The sequence below is a fragment of the Crocodylus siamensis genome, chromosome 4 (assembly GCF_052110815.1).
Source record: "Crocodylus siamensis isolate JL-2025a chromosome 4, ASM5211081v1, whole genome shotgun sequence".
NCBI classification, from domain to species: Eukaryota; Metazoa; Chordata; order Crocodylia; family Crocodylidae; genus Crocodylus; species Crocodylus siamensis.
Window position 1 is genome coordinate 212,300,376 of NC_143398.1, and position 21,674 is coordinate 212,322,049.

Below are 21,674 nucleotides of genomic sequence, written 5' to 3' on the forward strand. Positions count from 1 at the left end.
TTCCAGCATTTTCTGGGAAAATTCTGTTCTGCCTCTCTATTTTTAAAACAGAAATTGTGGAGTGTCTGCATCTAAAGTAGGAGACCATGGCTTCCTCACTAACAAGGGCTAGGAGGTACAGATATATAAGAAGCAATCAGTAGAGACAACTTTTAAACTCCAGGCTTCCAGCTCAAGAAGCAAAGCTGAGCTGGAATTCAGGCAAGTCATGGCTGTCAGGATCCCATGATGTATGAATAGAATATATAATTAATGCCATCCTAAAACAAAGTAGTGTATCCCCAAAAAGAATGAAAGCTGTGAATACTGCTTGTTCTGATCCTATACACAAGGAAGGAAGCGTGACTACTAAACAATACTAATCTGGAGTTTCAGTATCAGCGAGGTCATTTTGGATATTTGAGAGACTCCCAAATTCATGATTTTGGCAAAAAGCAATAGTGCCAAAGGTACTAAAAGGTTGCCAAGAGCTGCAAGATTAACATCCAGATAAAGCAGTACAACTTTGCCAACCCAGTGAAGGCTTGCATCTGGCAGTGACTACAGAACAGCAGTTTTAAGTGTAGTTAGCAACAACAAAAACAAGGCTATATCAAGACAGAAAAAGCTAAAGAAGAAGAGAGATAGAAAGATGAAGGGATACTGAATTATGAGAAGCAGCTTGCCTACAGGCAATATTGTGTTTGTGGTAAAGTGTATACTTCTATATAAAAATCTCTTTGTAAGCATGTGTTGTCAGAGGATAGAAATAGGTACCAAGCAAAACATGGGCACCACAGATGGAAAAGAATTGTTTTTTTCAGTAAGAAATCTGTAATTCAAAGAGGAATCTAGCATTTTTTAGATTACTCTAAAATTAGAACTTGCAACAAAGGGAATCTGAAATAAAGGATGTCATTATGCAAAAAGTGAAGGTAGGGCTTAAGCAAATGTAACTGCAGACAAGACTTGCACAGACTGAAAACTAACATGCTATTACCAAAAGTAATAAAACTGTATGATTAGATACTAATGTCATGAGTTGCTGAGGGCCTGTAAAATCCAGTGACCTCAGGCCAGGTACAGACATTATAACAGTATAATTTGTTGGAAACCAGTCTAAACTTGTAACAGAACAGAAGCTCAGCACACATAAACTGGTTTAAAAATGGTGAAACCCAGTTTAAGTTAGACCTGGATGAATGTGGTACCAGACATAACCATTTTAGATTAGACCAGTCTATCAAACTTCTGTACCAGATCCCTTCCTGGCTTAACGTAGGTCACTGTCTGCCAACATCCCAGGCACATCCCCCCCCACCCATTGTAGGGCAGTGCTTTGGAACTCAGGTGTGCTCTGGTGCTCCAAACTGTCAGCTGAAAGCAGGGAGGTGGGGGAAAGGGAGTGTCTGTAGTCCTGCCTGTATGAAATCCTGGTATCTGTGTCCCTGCGTGGCAGAGCAGTGAGGGAAGGGGGGGGGGGGAACTGCTCCCTTCACTGCTGTGTCCTGAGGGGCATGGATGCAGCAACAGCCAGGCAGGGTGAGGGAGGGAATCCTGGCATCTGTGTCCCTGTGTATATGTCCCTGCACTGCAGAGTGAACAGTGGGGAGAGAGGGGACTGCTCCCCTTGCTGCTTTGTTGTGCAGGGACACAGACACAGGGACATGGATGCAGCCACGGCCAGGCAAGGAGGTGTGGGATCCTAGCATGTATGTCTCTATGCAGCAGAGTGGTGGGGAAGAACTGCTCCCCCATGTCGGTCATGAGGGGGTGCTCCATGATGATCCCTTGCTGCTCTGTCATACAGACACATGGGTGCAGGGATGTAGATGCTTGGATTTTGCCTCCCTTTCCCCTCCTCCCCTCCCCCACCACATCTGGCTGTGGCTAACAGTTATCTGTGGCTGACAGAGTTGGGGTAAGGGGAACTACTTCCCCATGCCCAGCAGTCAATTGGGTGGCCCACCAGCTCAGCTCCACTTGGTATGCTCTGGCAGTACCTCCAATCTGCTGGCCTCAGCCAGTGCAGACATCCTGTGTGCTCCTCCCCCAAAAGGGCCAACATCTGTTCTACTCCCTCCCGATCTAATGTAGAGCACTTAAAGTGCAAAAGTTATATTGCTTCCACCCTGGGCTTTTTGAATGTCTGTAGTTAGCTTTGATTACAGGATTAAAGCCCTTACAGAAAATGAAAACTTCAATGTAACAAATTAAATCCCTAAAGAATATAGTGGTATTGTGAATGGCCTGACTTCTGTAAGGAAAGGACAGAAAAACAATATTGGGTTTGAAAAGTATAATAAAAGAAAAAAATGTTTAAAGCAGGTCACTGAAAAAACTGTTAGATAACACTAAAATAGTTAGATAACACTGAGGCTATGCTCAGTAATTTATGTACTAGTAAGGATTCAGTGTTTGCCGGCAATAAAGTCAGTACAACTAAAAGAAAATGTGATGCCAGTGATTTCTGCCATAAAGAAAGTAACATGACTAAAAGCTAAACTGAAGGGTCTTTGAACCAAATGATAGGGAATGGCATCATATGTTGAGTGCAAGAACCTGTTGCGCTCATTCAGTTGTTACAGTCAACAAACCAGATGGCACTTTGAGAATTTGCATGGCTCCAAAGGAATTAAATGAAAATATCAAAAGAGAACATTTTCATCTGCCAATTTGAATGGAGATAATGGAAAGAATGACAGAGTGAAGTGGTTCTCTAATTTGGATGTTGCCATTAGATTCTGGCAAATACCTCTTGAAGAAACAAGTTTCAAAATATACTGTTTGGATGATATTATGACTTTTGAGACTTCCTTTTTTAATATTATCTGTACCAGAAGTGATCAATAGACTACTGCTACAGCAAATTGTCAAAGATCAAAGTCTTTGATTTCAGATGCCGATGGCAAAAGGTCAGATGGCAAAAGGTCAGAAGCTAACACAACAAACTCTGTAATTGTAATTTATCCCTCTGTATTAACAGTACTGCATATACGCACCCCCTATCTGTGCCTCATTTTAAATCACTTGAGTTCCCACAAGAGAGAGAGACACTAACCTTGAACAAATTGCAGCTTGGTACCGTGACGTCAGAAAAAGATATCGGTACCCATGGTGACCAGATAAAAATGAAACTACTTTAGTGAAGTTGTAAAATTAAATAATATACTATGCGCGCCATCCTGTGACCAAACAGGACCAGTACTACCCAAGTAAAAATAACCCCCCTTTTTCTGAAACCTGAGCAAACAAAGAAAGCACAAGTGCCAACTCATTAATTAGTTATGCCTGGTGTATAGTAATTGGTCACCTTTGGCAAATATAACTTCGAAAGAACTTCCGCCCAAAGCAGAGAACTCTGTATACACTCAAGAAGAACAGATCGTGCACAAATATTAACTTTCCGCCTACGTATCTTTCTGGCGTATCTCCGTCTTGCCAGCCCGTCTATCTCTCTATCTCTGTCGTAGTCTTTCTTATCAAGAGCTCTTCGTAATCTGCAGACTGCAATGGCTTGTGTGAATCGCTCGGAATCTGTAACAAGCAACTCTCTTACCCACCCTGTAAATGCTGGGTAACATGATATCTGCATGCTGTAACTAAATAAATCAACTCCTCTGCCTACGCTGCAGCACATCAGTAGCGTAAGTAAAATAAACCTTTTGTGTAACCATACGCTGTGTTTAAATCCTCTGACTCCTGCTCACCGTTATCACCCACCTGTCCGGTTATAAATCCCCCTCCTCACGCCAAGCCGGTCGTGCCGACCCAGGCTCGCAGGTCAAGGGTGCACCGGCATTAGGGGCGTGACAGCCATTAGATCCTGGCAAATACCTCTTGAAGAAACAAGTTTCAAAATATACTGTTTGGATGATATACTATGACTCTTGAGACTTCCTTTTTTAATATTATCTGTACCAGAAGTGATCAATAGACTACTGCTACAGCAAATTTTCAAAGGAATTCCTTGTACAGCTGTATGCCATGATAGTATATTCATGTGGGAACTACCTGTAACAGAGCACATAGTATACTCTGTTACTTGTAGGGGCCTGGGCAGCAGCAAGGCAGTCTGCAGCTAGTTGCAATCCTCAATTAGGCACAATAGCCTGAGTGGGAACATGGCCCAGCTGTTCCTTATGAGAGATGGGCCCTGAACAGCAAGGGCAACAGTTTGCTGCTAGCAGCTGCTGCTCATGACATCTTGGAGGTAAGGACAGGAGCTATGGGGATGGCAGGAGGCTCCTGGTCCTGGGGCATGACCTAAAACTACACCCTGCTGGGGCTGGATGGTGTGGTGGGGCTGCTTATGGCAGGGCAGCTTCCAGGAAATGCCACATCTGGGGCCTCCCCACAGTGAATGGTGAGTATGGGGCACCAGAAAGCCTCAGGCCCTGCTGCCTTGCAGGTGACCCTATAGAGGGGAAAGGATAGGGAAGCACACCCTGAATAACAAAGTAAGGGCCCGGACTCACCATGAGTTCTGAGGCAGGGTCCTGGCCAGGTGAAGGGGCCAGAGATGGCACCCAGACTCACAGCAACATCTGAAGCTGCACATAGGAGCCAAGAGTGAGATTCCAGGGGATGGAGCCCTGAGCCTTCAGGGAGCTACAAGAGAAGCTCCTGGGGCAAGGGCATAAGGGATTGTGAGCCCGGTGTGGTGCAGGGGATAAGGCCCAGTATAGGGCAAGGGAACAGGGCTAGGAAGTGGGGCTTGGAGCCCAGAACTGGACTGGGGCTTGGAGCTCTGAGGGCTAAGGGCTTCAAGCCCAGAGTGAGAAACAACAGAGAGCCCAGTGAGAAGGCACTGGGACTAGGAGCTCCAGTGGGGAATGAGAGTCCCATGTGAGACTCTGGAGCTCGCGTCGCAGTGTGCAATGCTGAAAGAATATGGATGCCATCTGTGAGACAGGAGACATGGTACAGGGGTGCCCATAGCCATGTACAAAGGCACTTGCCATCAGGGCTCATACATGGGTAGCCTCCCACTTTACTGACATCTTTCAATCATTATCATCAAGGTAAGGTAGCTGGACAGTTTGCCCAGAAACAAGTAGGTGGGCCTACATTTAGACTGGCCTTGGGATGTCCACTTGTTACACTATCTCAGAGAAACATAACAAAAGACTACTTCTTCTTTTTAAAAATTTGTAAATGTGAGTTAAAATTGAGCTGAAAAATCTGCCTTTAAATAAAGAAGTAAAAAATCCTGACTGAAATTAATAAAATCTGTCAAGAAAAATTAAAAGCACTTTGAGAAAAGCTAAGAACATAGCAACCTAGAAGATTTATGATGCCTGATGTGAAAAATCATCTCAGGAATTTTCTAAAACAAGATACTATTTCTGGCACATCCCTGTACCAACAAGTTGGTCTCTCTGGCAAGAAGCTTTTAGTTTTACAGATATTTTAAATAAGAAAATAGTTGGAAAAAATAACAAAGCCAAAAAAATTAAAAGAAAGACATACTGAAAAACAGAATGATTTGATAACTTTCTACAACACTAGTGTTACAATATCGTAATGCAGTCATTAGTAATTTCTAGCCCTGCAAACTCACAATGTTCTGAAAACCACTCTAACCCAACAATCATACATATATTGTTTACACATAGATTTTATCTAAAGTCCATCAAGATTTTAAAAATGTAGTTTAAAATAGAGAAAGATAATCTAGAATTAGTCTCTAGATGTTTAGGCTTCTGGGAATAAGGAAAGTGTGTAAATAGTTTAAAAATCTTGGCTGATACAAATAAAACCCCATGATCACAATCTAGCAACATGGGTTGTGAAGCTCTTTCAAGGATACAAAGATTGTCATGGCATCTACAAAAACCATAGTCTGGTTTTGGAATATAGCCTAGACAGCAAGTTAGTGATGGTGGATCCACTGTCACATGCATTTTTGCCTAGTATAGTATCAAAGCAAGTAAATTTAACATTTACATTTATTTGTTCCAATCGGAGTGGCATATCTTTCATATAATAATGTTGAAAATTCATCAAAAGCGAGATTATGAAAATGCTATGCAAAATTATAAAAAAGAATAAACAGAAAAAAGTAGCAAGCAACTCAGCAATCTATAAATCACAAAGATGAGTGTTACTAAAAAGCACACTTGCATAATACCATCTAGCTTAAAAAAATAATTTCTGCAGCACATTAAGCTATAGAGGCATAGTATAAATTAAAATATTAAATGATAATAAATGAAAAGATAAGCATAGGCATGGGTGGAGTATAACACTGTAGAAATGAAACAATGCGTTGCCTCGATGATCTTCCCAGGTCCCTTCCAGTCCTAATGTCTATGAAAGCTATGAAACAGACAAGAAAACATCTGACAGCAAGGCAAGCTTAGGAAGATTTTTAAAAATACAGTATCCAGGAACTGTTTCTTTATTATGTTAAAGTATCAGGATTATCAGATTCAAGCACAAGATCCATCATTCGGAGGTTTGCCAAATATGGTGTTCCAGTAGTGGGTGGGGGGAGGAAATCAGTAACAGGCAAACATTCAGTAGAAGAGACTAGACAATTTGCTAACAAACTCAAATTTCATTTGACTCTTCAAGTGAAGGAATTATCAATTCAGGAAAATAAAATGGCTTTATTTGTATCTAGAACCAACAAACTGCCCAGGGATGTGAGCTATTGAAGCTGAATACTCCTTGTTGGCAAGTTTCTTCTTGGGGGGGTGGGGAAAGAGGGGTGGACAGGAGTTCTTCTTTTCCTTTAAATTGAAACCAAAGACTCTGATACCAAATTAGAGCCATGCAGTGACGAAAGATCTGTATAGAGATGGTAGGTCTGGGCCAGTATAAGACAGATGTTATTACTTCCTTACAAAACATTCTGGAAAAGAAACCATCACCAGAGACTGCCATTATCTGCAAACTATGATGTTGCAGCTGCTCCAGTCCTAGCAGAAAGAGACTAAGATTCTGTCTACACAGGGAGGGGAGAAGGTGCAGTAAGTGGACTTCAGGATGCAACTGCCAGCACAACAGTTTGTAAATCAACCCAGTAGGCTACAAAAATAGGAAGAGCCACATCCCTACTTAATATGCTGTAATCTCATCCGCTTTTTGTCCTACTCATTGCATCTTTCTGAAAACTCTTGACAGCAGAGGTAATACCTTCCTATGTGCTTTTACAGAGCCTAATAAAATGGAACCCAATGTGGGATTTTTTTAGTATTTCTGCAATATTACTTTTATTACCAGGACAACCATAATGAAAGGGACTAAACCAATATACCAGAATTTTTAATAAAGAAATCTATTTGGGAATGTTTGATACAGGATACCAGACTCAGAATGAGGTAGAACACAAATGAGGTAAGGCTCATACAAGAATAAATTATGATTAAATGAATGTCATCATAAAGATACCAGATTAAATGCATGGGAACGAGACGCAGGCTCTAAAAAGCAAAAGCAAGAACAGATCAAGCCTTATAATTCATCATACTACTATACTGGATAGAAAAGTCTACTATTCAGATGGGGCAAACAAACAAAGGAAAAATGTAGTGGCTGCTGCTCCTAGTTACACTTGTATGTGGTATGCGCTGACTCCAGGAAAGTCCTGACAAGAAGCAACTATTTCTAAGCAATGAGTGAAAAAAGAATTCTGGAGATGAAACTGACCTAAAAACCATGTTGGAGCCGCTAACAAAGATCTTGTACATATGGATAAGCTGCTGGTTAACTATGAAAATAATTCTAGAACAAACTGTTGTGAACTCCAAAGTTTCAAGTATATGACAAAGAAAAGTACTGACAGACACTATTTTGCCAAAGATTAAAATGACAAATTCATAGTGATCTCAGTGTCTAATAATTCTCAAAAAACTGGCAAAAAGTTAACTCCTGAAGGGACTGCTGTTAGGAGAATCAATGGAAAAAATCATCTTGGAGCTAAACACTCACAATCATGGAGGTGGGTTGAGTGACTTCCAGTTTCACAGTGCAATAACATCCTTGAAGAGGGGCACGATAAAAAGTGATTCAGGTTGGAAAACCCCAGTAAACTGTACTATCAAACAAATAACAGTGGCAGGGAGCTGATCTCTAAATACTTCTTAAAAAAATAAGCAGAGTTGGTTTCTTTATCCTGGAAAATTGTCTCTATTCTTTGTATTCAACTTTTTTTATTAGAGGCAAATCTTAACACTCTTATTTAGTTCATGACTCATGGGAAAATAGGTTTCACAATACAGAAGGGAAACCCACACAAGTTCCTGGAGACCAACTTTTAGTGTCATGTAAAACTTTGATAAAATTGCAAGGTGGGCATGCTGCAGGATACAATCAACTCCATCCCAAAAGATTTTCATGTCTGCCTAAGACCTAGCCCTTGATTTTCCTTATTGACTCATTCACTTCACAAGGATGAATCACAGAATCATAGAAAGTTAGGGTTGGAAGGGACCTCAGGAGGTCATCTAGTTTAACCCCCTGATCAAGGCAGAACCATCCTCAACTAGATCATCCTCAGCAAAAGCTTTGTCGAGCTGGGTTTTGAAAACTTCCAAGGATGGAGCTCCATCACCCCTTGGGTAACCTGTTTCAGAGTTTTACTACCCATCTAGTGAGAAATTCTTCCTAATATCTAACCAACATGTCCCTTGCTGCAACTTGGGACTGTTGTTCCTCGTTCTGTCATCTGCTCCATTCACTTTCAAAACCCTCTTCAGGTAGCTGAAGGCTGCTATTAAGCCCCATCTCAGTCTCCTCTTTTTTAGACTAAATAAACCCAGTTCCCTCAGTCTTTCCTCATAAGTCATGTCCCCCAGTCCCCTCACCATTTTTGTCACCCTCCGCTGGACTGTCTCCAATTTGTCCACAGCCTTTCTGTAGTGGGGGGGCCAAAACTGAACACAGTACTACATGTAGCCTCACCAATGCTGAATAGAGGGGAAGAATCACTTCCATTGACCTACTGGCAACACATCTACCAATGCACCCCAGTATGCCATTAGCCTTTTTGGCAACAAGGTCACACTGCTGGCTCATATCCAGCATACTGTCCACTGTAACACCCAGGTCCTTTTCTGCAGAGCTGCTGCCCAGCCAGTCAGCCTCCAGCCTGTACTGATACATGGGACTGGTCTGTCCTAAGTGCAAGATTTTACACTCGTCCTTGCTGAACCTCATGAGATTTCTTTTGGTCCAATCCTCCAATTTGTCTAGGTCACTCTGAATCCTACCCCTATCCTCCATCATATCTGCTACTCTCCCCAGGTTGGTGTCATCTGCAAACTTGCTGAGGGTGCAATCCATCCCATCTTCCAGGTCACTGATGAAGACATCAAGCAAAACCTGCCCCAGGACCAAGCCCTGGGATGCTCTACTTAATACCAGCTGCCAACTAAACATCGAGCCATTGATTACTACTTTTTAAGCCCAATGCTTCAGCCTATCTTCTATCCACCTTACAGTCTATTCATCCAGCCCATATGTCCTTAGTTTGCCTGCAAGAATGCTGTGGGAGACAGTAACAAAAGCCTTGCTAAAATCAAGGTACACCACATCCATGGGTCTCCCTGCATCCACAGAGCCAGTCACCTACCTCATCATAGAAGGCAATCAGGTTTGTAAGGCATGACTTGCCCTTGGTGAATCCGTGCTGACTGTTCCTAATCACTGGTTTTCTCCTCCAAGGGCTGTCCTTCCTGAACAGTTTGTACCCATCTATTACCCTGCTCCAGTCATGTGAGCTACCTCACCAAGTCTCTGCTATTCCAATCACATCATAGTTCCACGACTGTAGAAGGAATTCCAATTCTTCCTGCTTGTTTCCCAGGCTCCATGCATTTGTGTACAGGCACCTGAGCTAACTAGTTGACTACCCCAATTTGTCAGGAAGTATGAGAGCACCTCCCCTGTTTCCCCCTCCTGCTTGCTCTTCCTCCAGGTCTCCCATTTCCTCACTTACCTTAAGGCTTTGGTCTCCATCCCCTGGTGAACCTAGTTTAAAGCCCTCCTCACTAAAGTTAGTAAGCCTGTCTGTGAAGATGCTCTTCCCTCTCTTTGTCAGATGGATCCCATCTCTTCCCAGCAATCCTCCTTCAAAGAACATCCTATGGTCAAAGAAGCCAAATCCCTGCTGGCAACACCACCTGTGCAGCCAGGTGTTGATCTGCAGGATGCATTTGCTCCTGCCCAGGCCCTTTCCTTTGATCAGAAGGATTGACGAGAACAGAACTTGAACCCCAGACCCCCTCACCCTTTCACCCAGAGCCCTGCAGTCGCTTGTGATATGCTCAGGGTCTCCCCTGGCAGTATCATTAGTGCCCGCATAAATAAGCAGCATGGGGTAGTAGTCAGAGGGCTGAATGAGCCACAGTAGCCCTTCTGTGACATCTTGGATCAAGGCAAACAGAAAACCTCCCAAGACAACAGGTCAGGTCAGCTGATGGCTCCCTCTGTCCCATACAGAAGGGAGTCTCCAAGCACCACCCATCACTTCTTCTTGGTGGCAGTCGTCTCGATCCTTCCCACCTTGGTGAGGCCTGGCCTGTCTTCCTCCACCAATGGAACGTGCTTCTCCCTCTCTGCTGCTAGGGCTGCATATCTGTTCTCCAGATGAATGACTGCAGGTGGAGGTGAAGATCTGTGCTTGCTGCCAGAAGTCACAAGCCTCCAGCTTCTACCCTCTTGGGTGTCCATGTCCTCTCTCTTCACCTGATCTCTGAGGGGGGTGCACATAGGTATTCAAGGAGGTTAGGGTGTGGTTAGATTGCATTAAAAATGGCCACCCAATCTAACTTAGTTTGCCCAATTAGGTCAATCTAACTGTTAACTGAACAGAAGTTCCAGGAATGTTAGATCAGTCTAAAAATGGCTAAGCCAATCTAAGTTAACCCTACCTCTGACATGCACTTAACTTAGATCAGGTTGGCGATTTTTAGACTGATCTAATTGTCCTGAATTTCTGTACAGTTCCCAGTGCAAACCAAGGGCTACACTTTCCTACACACCCCCTTGGCACCCAGCTTTTTTTAGCCCTCCTGCCCTCTGCCCCACCCCCAGATGGAAACCCCCCCAACCAACCAGCCCCCAGCCCCACCATACCCCACATCCCTCAGGCTTCTCCCAGGACCAGTTTTTACCGATGTTTGCCAGTGCTAGGAGCTGTGAAAGTAAGTCCTAGTGGGATGAGGGAATGGGTTCACTGGCAGGGGTTGTTCATATTGGGGGGGGGGGGGGGTTGGAGGGCTAAAAATAGCCCCTTGTCCCAGGCAGTGAAGAGAGAGCTCCCCCCCATCCCCCATGCCCCCCACAGAATCCACAACCCCCCCCCCATCCTGCCAAACTCTCCTGGACCTTAGCAATCCCTCCCCCCATGGGTTCTGCTTTTTCCCCTGATCCTCCCCTTGGACCCTGCTAGGCCCTTCCAATCCCTCCCATGGACACCACTTGGCCCCCTGATTCCCTCTGGATATAATGCCTGCCCCCCCAATTCTTGATCTCCCCCTACAGACCCTGTCTGCCCTGATCCCCCCATAGAAACTACATCCCCCCACTCCCTCCCCCACAGATCTCACTTGCTCCCCAGTCCTCTCTGTATGCCTCACCTACCCCCTCCTGACTCCCCTCTCCCCCTGGAGTCTGCTTGCCTTCCTGATCCCCCAAATCCTCACCACTAGCCCTTCCCATCCTGATTTACCTGAGATTGGGTGGCCATTTTTAACTCAATCTAACCTCCCAAAATTTGTGTACCCAGCCAGATACATGACCAGTTATATGTAAATCTAACTTTTTAAATATCTCTCCTAGTGTGTCATGCCAGGTATTTCCACAATTGTCTTTCCTCCTCATATAAAACAAACTATATTGTGTTCAATTTTGAAGGAAGATCATTTTGTGCCCAAAAGCTTGTCTAACATCTCTTCCAACCATAGGGTTGGTCTAATGAAAGATACCGCAAAAAGTCCTTGCCTCATATTTTTTGGATCATCATGAATACAACAACACTTTAACCCAAATAGAGCAAATTCATGTATTCTTTTATTGCAAGTATTCCTCTCATAGAGAATTCATTGTATCTCAAACTTATAAACTACTCAGGAGCTGGGAATCTTTGTTTCTTCACTCTGCTCCACCTCTGTTACCATTAAAGCCTAGATGCTGTAGTAAACCTTTCATTTCCTAGTAGCAGGATGATATATATCTAATCTTTATCACTTTAATGACTACATCTTGTAGACCACTCTGCATTTTACTTTTGCTGCTCCAAGCATCAGCCAGATAGAATCTGGACAAGTGATAGGAGTGTGTTCCTAAAGATGGACATGATTTTTCCATAACCTTCCAGCCTCTGACACTTCAAGGAATAGGTGCCTGAACTGGAAATCAAACTTAGAAACTCAACGTGCTTCATAGGTACTCTTAACTGCCTGGTTGATTCACATTTACTTTTACTGCCAACTCACTCTTTCATAAAAAGACATCTCACTTCAGCCATGGGCTGCTGTTCATTTCTACCAGTAAGAATTTTAGAAAAAATATCTGAAACTCTTACTGGTAGAAAACAGTACAAGAGCTGGAGTGTATATGTGTTCCATCCCCTCACTGGAGAGTTACACAGGTGAGCTCGCCAACCAGGGAGCACTAGAGTGCTGCCACCTGGGCCACTCCCTTCCTTAGGGGAACCCATTATTTAACCACCTGCCTTCACCCCTGCCTGAGAAGACTGACAATAGTTAGCCCCCAATTTTTAAATTTCCTCATGTGCAGCTCAGATGAGCTGCACATAAAGCTGGATGTGCAGGAAAATGGGGCCAGAGACAGCTTCCCTAATCCCCAGGTAGAGCCCCCACTTGGGCAATACATGTGGTATTAAAGCCCAGAGTTCAGTTAACTGGGGTGGGAGGGTTGACATTTAAAGCCTACAAGGCTGGGAACCAAAACAGAAATGGATTCCCTGGCTTTGGTTCCTAGGTTCATGAGCTTGATATCCCAGCCCAGGGGACCAGGAACCAAGAAGGGGATGGCTTCAGTGGCCATGGTTCCTTGGACTCTAGGGGAAGCAAGGGGAAGCTGGCTGGGGCTAGGAACTGAATTTGAGGACACCCTCCGTGAGCCAGTTTCCAGTTCCACAGGCTTTGCAGTCCCCAATCCCACCATCCAGCTGAGGAAGAGGAGCAGTAAGGGGAAGCCAGCAGGTACCAGATTTGAATGTGCCACATGGGGGGCAGCTTTCCTCTACACAACACTTTTAGAGCCAGTGCCTGCATCCCCTTGGTTGGAGCAGAGGAAGCAGTGGGGCAAGCCTCCCATGTCTTTCCCAAACCAGGGACTGCCAGGTTTGAGAAAGAGGTAAGAAGCAATGACTGTTGCTCCCCTCTCCTCCCAGACCAATCTAGAAAGGGAGCGGAGCAGTGAGGCAAAGTCCCTGGTTTGGAAAAGGGGCAAGGAGCAGCTGTTGCTGCTGCTCCCCTCCCGTCCTGGACCATTCAGACAAGAAGGAGAGTATGCAAGTCTTCATTCTTGTGAAAGAAACAAGGAACAACTTCCAGGTTGACACGTGAAAGATTTTCTCCTAAAAGGGGAATGTTTCCCCCAGGAGAAATTGAATGAACACTTGTATCCTTGTCAGTTCTACCAGGAGTACAGTGTTTCTCCTAGTAGAAATGCAATGCCTATATATGGCCATACTTTACATATTTTAACTTCCCAACTCCTTGTCCACATTCATTTACCCCAGTGAATTCTATCTAGTATTGCCCTTACATTCAATGAAATGGGATCTTCTGAAGTAAAAAAATTCAGTTTTTTTCCTGCTCCTCCTTCAGTGAATAGTTCCTGTATTTCTTCAACACTGTCTTACTCTCAACTCCATTACAGTATATTCATGTGTATATCCATAAGCTACAGAGGATATTAACTTTCCCAGACATATGCAAAGGAAGTATAAGTGAAACTTTAAAACTGTTATGAGACCTGTTAGTATATTTGTCCATGGAGTGTCATCATAGTGATAACTGGGTCCAAAGGCTGAAACATGAGGCTGCACATAAAAACTATTTTGTTGAGCAACTACCAGTTATACCAGCATGTTTCCAACACCATTTTAGCATACTGAAAACAACACTTTCATTATAATTAAGAGACCAATTTCAATTCTAAACTCCTATTTTAAGGCATCTACAGCTTCCTAGAAAGTAAGCACAATGGGTTGAAACTTCTCATTATTTTCAACCAATAAGATGCAAATTTTTAATTTTGAAAAGATCTCATTCAGTTGTTGTTGTGTTATTTTACTGCACTGGAAAGTTATGAACACTTTAAGAAATGTTTAGGTTATTGGCTTGTGATCCAACAGCTAAAATGGCGTTGATGTACATTTCAAGTCTCATAAGTCATTCACAAGATGAGGTGCAGAAATGTTTTTTGCTACACATCTATGGCTCATCAAAGAGCAGTTGCATTCTGATGAATCTCCTGTGATCCATCAGATGACCTCACTGTCAAAGTCACTGTAGTTTGCCTAGATCAGTGTCTCAAGTTTCCCTTATTCCTCCAACAGAGCACTGGTCAAGCCTGGATTCCAATTTGCTTTTTCATGCAGAGGCACAGAAAGGCAGCTTCACAGCAGCAGCTATTTTTGTGCCACCCTCCCCAGTCCTCCACCTCAGAGGCAACTCCTGGGGTTGCTGTACCAATCACCACCCCTCAGTTACATTATTGGTTTTATGTTCCCTTACACACAAGGTATCTGTAGCTATATTATAATTTAGAGATGTTACTTAAGAAGAAACTGAGGAAGTCGGGAACTGAAATGGTCCCGCAGTTAGGAAGCAGATAGTTAGAGACAGGTTGTAGAGAGGTTTGTCTACTGCTCCACACAATAAAGTCTGTTGTTCTTCTTATCTATTGTATGCCTGTATTTATTACACACAGTGATCACTACAGTCCCCATGCCCTAGGACATATAGTATACCTTGGTTAGGAACAGAAATTGCACATAAACTGGTATAACTGATTGGAAACTGGTTCAGATCTGTAACACAACAGAAGTTCAGTGCACATAAACTACTTTCAAAATAACCCAAACTGGTCTAAGATAAACCTGGATGGATGTAGTATTAGACTTAACTGATTTAGGTTAAATCAATTTATTGAACTTCTGCTGCAGATCCCCTCCAGATGCCTCACAGTCCCCCAGCATCCCAGGATGCTTTGCACCTCCTCTGCAAATCCGCCCATGCTGGGTTGGCAGGCTAGCCTAGGCCCAAACTATCTGCTCCTGCCAAACAGGGAGGCATACTCTAGCACCCCCTGGCTTCTGGACTGAGCCACCATAGGCATGTGGATGCATTTTTAGAACCAAAAGTGAATGCCTCTTCACTCGGTTATTGGTTCAACGTATGTACCTTAGCCTAACCTGTGAAGACTGGATTGTTTTAGCCTCTGGCTTTTTGACTGTCTGCATTTAGCCCTTCAGTATTACTTAGTGCCATACATAAATCCATCCTCAAGCCCATACATGCCTCATATCTACATTAAGAACTACTGAGCTTTATCCATGACTACACACCAATCCAAACCTGATCTGAGAGCGGGGCCTGAGAGCAAGCCTATCTCCAAGCCTGGAAAATCCTGACCTGGACACTTACCTGGACACTCCGGGCCATGAGCATAGGAAATGCTCCAGCAGCAATCCCATAATTTCTGTTCCTAACATCCAGCCCTTCTTCACCCTACTTCCTATTTCTGTTGCCCATAATTACAGCCATAATCCTTGAAGGGTTCTAGTACAGAATAGAAGACATGAAGTGCAGCAGCCACAACAAAGCCAAAGATGGGGAAGACAGCTCATTTGGTTCTGGCTTCTTCATGGCAAATTTCAAGGACAAACCAAAATATTGATAAATATTTTCCTGAGCATTCTACCTTCACCCACCTGTACAAAGATAATTTATATGCAAAGTTTGCAATAAAATACTTACTACAATCATGCTCCCAAATGTTAGACTGTTTTATACAATGTGTAGAATATAATATTTATAGAAAGAGTTTAAGTATACAGCTGATTTTATGCAGAAGTTCTCTAAATTATATGCAACTGTTTCCAACATTTTCATGATAGCTTTTCAGTATAAAACATAAAAGTACCTGCAATTTCTTCTAAGGAATTAGCTCTCATATCCAGGAGAACTGTACCATTCAAGATACAACTTCTCAATTCAAACAAGCTATGAAGCGACAGAGTGGCAACATATGGTTTACTCCATCTCTCTCCACCATCCTCCACATCTTCTTCAAATTTCAACCATCTATTTAAATCAAATAGATTAGTAAATTTTTAACATAGAAAGTGAAAATTAGTTATTTCCTTGTGTCTGAATGGCCACCATCAAATAGCATTTTTTTTTTTGGGGTGGGGGGGTGGTATTTTACCTTTATTTGCAGGGAACCTGAGAACACTACCCCTCACCCACCCCCACCCCCCCAAGAAACATTGTCTTTTACCATTCATCAGACACTGATTTCATCCAGGGATTTTAAGAGAGAGGATTAAGCAAAAAAAACTTGATATGCTTTTGTTTTGCAGCAACTTTGAATAATACCATCTCATAACATAATATATTTGTGTGTCAGGAATATGGAAATAATGGTGAGATTGTTAAGAGTGGGAATCACTGTAATAAATTCTAGAAAGCTGAGAGAAACTTCTTCAAATATAAACAGTTTTAAGGTGGATAAAAGGTAGACCCAAAATCCTCAATAGCATTGCTTCAAAGTCTTTTTATAATAAGAAACAAGTAGTAAAATTGTTCTTTTCCCTCATTTTAAAGTAATATGTACTGCTCTACAGAATCCATGCTTTGTAGAAATAACTGTCCAAAATCATCATAATGTTTTTTCACATAAATTAAATTAAAATCTGTAAGGAAAATGAAAAAGTATGCAATATTTAAGCTTCTATTCCTCTTTTAAAGTTCACAAAAATGTAAAATAACATTAAAAATACGAACAATCAAATAACACTGGCAAATACCTTATAAAATAAACCCCCCTTCACTTTATAAATTCTGTAATCAGAACCAAACACACCATAACATTTTAGAGTAATTTATTCTGGCGAAAAGAAGACATTATGGCCTTTGTTTCAAGAAATAAAAATACTTTGGTGTCTGCATTCCTTGTTCCATCAATAGGCTAAGAAAACTTTTTAAAGGGAAAAAAAGCAATATATATGCAGTTGGTATTTAGAATCATAGAAAATTTGGGTTGGAAGGAACTTAAGGTAGTCATCTAGTCCACCCCCCTGCTCAAAGCAGGACCATCCCCAACTGTGTCATCCCAGCCAAGGAACTTGCTAGTGCACCCTCAGCAAGTTTGCCAATGACACCAGCAGTGGGGAATAGTAGATATGCTGGAGGGTAGGGCTAGGATTTAGAGAGACCTTGACAATTTGGAGGACTGGGCCAAAAGAAATCTCATGAAGACAACTGCAAAGTCCTACAATTAGGGCAGAACAATCCCATGCATCAGTACAGGCTGGGGCCTGACTCGCTGGGGCCTTCCTTCTAGTGTATCTACTACTCCCCCCAGCTTGGTGTCATCTGCAAACTCGCACTCCATTCCATCTTCCAGGTTGTTGATGAAGATATTGAACAAAACTGGCCCCAGGACTAACCCCTGGGGCACTCCATTTGATACTGGCTGCAAACTAGACACTGAGCCACCCTCTTTGCTTTTTGACATTCTGCTGCAGCTTCATGAAGTGAAAAAAAACCTTTTGGGAGATATTTCTGAAACGTAACAAATGAAACCTGAAAAACTAAATGCAATCATTTTGTTTTCAAGATATCTTCTATGGATGAAATGTACTTTGTACAGTGGGACAAAGTCAAGATTTATATACTATTTATTCTCCACCTGAATCTCTGATCACCTGAAGAACATGTAAGCTTGACATTGGCTTTCTCTATACAGTTGAATTCTTCCCCCAGAAAATACTTTTTTTAATAAATGAAGATGCCCGATTTTTGTTTCAGTTATCATTCACTTAAACTTTAGAAATAAACTTGATTGACATGAAGTCAGTTAACTACTCCAAGCAGCTAGAGCTTCACTTGAAGAAGGTAGTACTATTTAGAAGTGAAATGTTGTTTGGGATGAGGGTACCTCTATAAATAGTTAAGTTTTGTGGAAAACATCATTCTTGATTAAATCCCTAACAAAAATGGAGGATAGAAGCCAAAAGCTCTACTTTTGTTAAGGGACCATAAGAAATATCTATAAAACTGCAAACTTGGAGGGTTCTGAGACAGCATTTCAAAATGCAGTGCCTTTTTCCCAAAAGAATTATAGGACATGGTATCAGAGCTAATGCAATACAACTACAGCACACTAAAACAGAGGTTCCCAACAACTGGGCTGCAGTCCAGTACTGGACTGCAAAGGGTTGGCTGCTGGGCCACTGGCAGTCACATGCAGGGTTAAAGCTGGGCACTGGGGCAGCCCTGGAAGGAAGGCAACTGGCTCCACGCACCCTGTCCCACTGCCATAGTGGCACCCGGAGAGGTGCTGCCCATGCAGCAGGTACCAGGGCCAGCCCCGGGCTGCGTAGGACCCCCCCCAGCCCCAACCACAGCTGGGAGCAGGGGAATGTGGTCAGGGAAATGCCTAGGGTGGGGGGCACTGCTTACTTCTAGGGAAAGCAGCAGAGCCCCTTTTTTTCAGGCAGCCCCAGCTGAGTCCCCCGGGCCACTGCCTGTGCAGCCCCCTCCCCTGCAGAGTCCCCTGGTGCCCACAGCTTGATCTGATCCTCACAACCCCCACCCCACATAAACATCTAATTTAAATATGCAAATTTAAATGTAAACCTGTTCACCAGTCCGCAGTATAAAGAAAGGTTGGGAACCACTTCACTAAATCACATTCTCTTATATCTATCTCCTGACTATGGCCTAGGCCTTCCAGCTCTCTGAGTTTTCTGATGAAGACCAGAGTAGTTTGGGACAACCAGTGTTTTACATATACAACAAAGATTGACTTGATATAGCTAAGTTAGACCTATAGCACTAATATTTAATATATTAGAACATCAATATTTCATAGATTTCATAGACATAAGGGCTGGGAGGGACCTCGGGAGATCATCGAGTCCAGCCCCCTAACCAAAGGGCAGGAAGTCACCTGGGGTCATAGGATCCCAGCAAGATAAGCATCCAATCTACTCTTGAAGGTCTTCAATGTAGGTGCTTGAACCACCTCCGCTGGCAGACTGTTCCAGACCTTGGGGGCTCGGACAGTAAAGAAATTCTTCCTTATGTCCAGCCTGAAACGTCTTGCAGGAGTTTGTGACCGTTCGACCTCGTCATCCCTTGGGGCGCTCTGGTGAACAGACGTTCCCCCAGATCCTGGTGGTCACCCCGATAAACTTATAGGTGGCCATCAGATCACCCCTGAGCCTGCGCTTTTCCAGGCTAAAGAGTCCCACGGCTCTCAGCCTGTCATCGTAAGATCTGTTTTCCTGACCTCTGATCATGCGCATGGCTCTCCTCTGGACTCTCTCAAGCTTCTCCACATCTTTCTTGAATTGTGGAGCCCAAAACTGGACGCAGTACTCCAGCTGCAGCCTCACCAAGGCCAAGTACAAGGGGAGAATGACGTCCCGGGATTTGCTCGAGAAGCATCTATGGATGCAAGCCAGCATTTTGGTCGCTTTACTAGCCGCAGCATTGCATTGGAGGCTCATGTTCATCTTGTGGTCAATGATGACCCCCAAGTCTCTTTCTTCTGTAGTGCTAACCAATGTAGCACTGCCGAGCCTATAAGGGTGCTGCAGGTTTTTCCTCCCAAGGTGGAGAACCTTGCATTTTTCAGTGTTAAACACCATCAGGTTCTCGTCTGCCCATTTGCTGACCTTGTCCAGGTCAGCCTGGATCACCTGCCTATCTTCTGGCGTGGATGCTTTGCCCCAAAGTTTGGTGTCATCGGCGAACTTGGCCAGTCCACTCCTAACTCCAATGTCCACATCGTTAATGAAGATGTTGAACACTATGGGTCCCAGCACAGAGCCTTGAGGCACCCCACTGGTCACAGGGCACCATGATGAGTGACTGCCATCAATCACAACCCTCTGGGTCCGACCACGAAGCCAATTTCCCAGCCAGTGGATAGTGGTGGAGCCAAGGCCACAACTGGGCAGTTTGGCCAAGAGGTGATCATGGGATACCAGATCAAAAGCTTTTTTGAAGTCAAGATATATGACAACAATCTCTTCTCCCTTGTCCAGGTGATAGGTCACCTGGTCATAGAAGGAAATGAGATTGGTCAAACAAGACCTACCCGCAACAAACCCGTGCTGGCTGTCCCTTAGAATGTTAGCCTGGGCCAGCCCCTCAAGGATGGCCTTCTTAATAAACTTTTCTAAGATCTTCCCCAGGATAGAAGTCAGGCTAATGGGCCTGTAGTTAGCCGGATCCACTTTCCTCCCTTTCTTGAAGATCAGCACCGCATCGGCCTTCTTCCAGTCTTCGGGCACTAAACCAGAGCGCCAGGAGTTTTCAAAGATCCGTGCCAGGGGCTGGGCTATGACGCTCGCCAGCTCCTTGAGTACCCTGGGGTGCAGATTGTCAGGGCCAGCTGACTTGAAGGTATCCAGCTTCTCAAGGTGTTCCTTCACGAGGTCAGCATTGATGGAGGGTAGGGGATTCCCCTCACCCAGATTTCCCTGTCCCATAGCAGGCATGGGCATCCCGTGTGACTGATGAAAGACTGACACAAAGTACCTATTTAATAGGTTGGCTTTTTCCTGGGTGTCAGTTGTCAGTTGCCCCATCTGGTTTAGCAGGGGTCCAACATTGCCCTTGTTTTTCCTCAGGCTCCCCACATATCTGAAAAAGGACTTTTTGTTGTCCTTGATGCTTGAAGCTAGTTGGAGTTCAGTTGTAGCCTTGGCTTTCCTGGTGTGCTCCCTGGAGGACCGGACCAGCACGGAGTACTCCTCCTTGGAGGTGAATCCCGTCCTCCATCCTTTGTAGGCTTTCCTTTTTAGGTCCGCTAGGTCTCTGGAGAGCCAGGGGGGCTGCTGTGCCTTCTTGCTGCCTTTCCTCCATGTTGGAATAGATTTAGCTTGTGCACTGAGGATCACTTCCTTGAGAAGCAACCACTCTTCTTGAACTCCCATCTCCCTGGGGTCATGGTCCCTGAGGGCCTGACCGACTAGCCTCTTGAGCTTGTCAAAGTCGGCTTTTCTGAAGTCAAGGACTTCTGTGTTGCTGACTGACTTGCCAGCTTTACGGCGGATGGTGAAGGTGATCAGCTCATGGTCGCTGTCACCCAGCTTCCCATCAATCACTAGGTCGCCGATTAGGTCGTCCCCCGTAGCCAGTACCAGGTCAAGCAGCGCTTTGGCTCTCGTTGGCCCATAGACTTCTTGAGTCAGGTAGAGGTCATCCATGCACAAGAGAAAGCTTTGCGCCCGCTCAGATTTAGCTGAGTGATCTTCCCATGAGATGTCTGGGTAATTGAAGTCACCCATGACAACCAAGGTCCTGGAGCAAGCGGCCTCAGTCAGTTCCCGGGCGAACTCCTGGTCAAGCTCGGGACTTTGAGTGGGAGGTCTGTAGGAGTCTCCCACCGTTGTGTCCCCTGTGCCGAATTCCCCATGAATTTTTACCCAGAGGGTCTCTAGCTGTCCATGCCGGTCACCAACATCAGCT

General features: G+C 44.0%; 1 protein-coding gene across 4 annotated transcripts in view; it reads right to left on the bottom strand.

Moving 5' to 3' along the window:
* Window positions 1–21,674, bottom strand: part of SLC4A10 (solute carrier family 4 member 10) — a 363,776-nt gene that overhangs the window by 130,092 nt on the left and 212,010 nt on the right. For all 4 annotated transcript variants that reach the window (XM_090045612.1, XM_090045611.1, XM_090045610.1 and 1 more), the window contains exon 5: window positions 16,111–16,271. In XM_090045612.1, coding sequence (XP_089901738.1) covers window positions 16,111–16,271 — 161 coding nt within the window. The remainder of the gene's footprint in view (window positions 1–16,110; window positions 16,272–21,674) is intronic.